Source organism: Bombyx mandarina, chromosome 11, assembly GCF_030267445.1.
Source record: "Bombyx mandarina strain Sakado chromosome 11, ASM3026744v2".
NCBI classification, from domain to species: Eukaryota; Metazoa; Arthropoda; class Insecta; order Lepidoptera; family Bombycidae; genus Bombyx; species Bombyx mandarina.
The window spans coordinates 12370158-12371164 of NC_143218.1; the positions used below are offsets into that span (position 1 = coordinate 12370158).

At 44.3% G+C, this 1007-nt stretch overlaps 1 protein-coding gene across 1 annotated transcript; it reads left to right on the top strand.

Moving 5' to 3' along the window:
* Positions 1-395: 395 nt before the first annotated feature.
* LOC149502039 (uncharacterized) lies at positions 396-806 on the top strand. The gene is made up of 2 exons (XM_089731558.1): positions 396-564; positions 631-806. The coding sequence occupies exons 1-2, from the start codon at positions 396-398 to the stop codon at positions 804-806; spliced, it is 345 nt and encodes a 114-aa protein (XP_089587684.1).
* The last annotated feature ends 201 nt before the right edge of the window (positions 807-1007 follow it).

A 1007-nucleotide genomic window follows, 5' to 3' on the forward strand; every position in this document is an offset into this window, starting at 1 on the left:
GAATGAGGAAAACGACTGGAATATGGTGATTAATAGGAAGCCAGAGAACATCAGACTTATGAATGAAATCAGTGTGTAAGAAGTTAGAGAAGCAGTGAGAAGTATGAAAAATGGAAAATCGGCAGGGCATATCCGTGGAAGTATGGAAGATATTGGGATAAGACGGATATAATTGGCTGACTTTATTCTTCAATAAGCTGCTGCAAGAAGAAGCGATCCCTACGGAATGCAACACCAGTACACTGGTGCCCATATACAAAAATAAAGGAGATGTGCAAGACTGTGGCAGCTATCGGGGAATAAAGCTTATGTCACATAGTATGAAAATTTGGGAGAAAGTGATAGAGAAGCAATTCCGAGTTGAAAGTCAGATCACTCAAAACTAGTTCGGGTTCATGCCTGATCGCGGGACAACGGACGCCATATTTGCACTCCGCCAAGTGTGCGAAAAATATCGCGATTTGTACAGGAATCTGCATATGGTGTTCGTTGATCTGGAAAAAGCGTACGACCGAGTACCTAGAGTAGTTTTGTGGTGGGCATTGAATGAAAAAGGTATACCTGGTAAGTATGAGAGGTTAATCTGTGCCATTTACAGTCAATCCAGGACGTATGTACGAACCACCGCAGGGAATTCCGACGAGTTCAATGTGGTAGTGGACTTACACCAAGGGTTTGCGCTAAGTCCCTACCTCTTCCTGCTGGTGATGGATGCCATGACGACGGAGATACAGAAAGATACTCCTTGGTTTACGCTGTTTGCCGCTGACATATTGCTCGTCGGAGAAAACTGGCTCGAGGTCTAAAACATACTGGACAAACGACGATGCAAGTTGGAGAGTGTTGGCCTAAAAATCAGCAGATTCAAAACCGAAAATCTGTTCTCTCATTTTGGCGGTCTCTCCAATTTTACACCCATTGCTCTTGACGGAGCACTTTTGCCGGTATGTCAAGACTTACGATACCTAGGGTCTGTTATCCAAAGCAACGGCGAACTGGATCGTACT

Coding starts and splice junctions, on each gene's coding strand:
- LOC149502039 (XM_089731558.1), top strand. CDS start 396: ATGCCTGATCGCGGGACAACGGACGCCATATTTGCACTCCGCCAAGTG. Junction 565..630: donor GAATGAAAAAGGTATACCTG/GTAAGTATGAGA, acceptor GAACCACCGCAG/GGAATTCCGACGAGTTCAAT.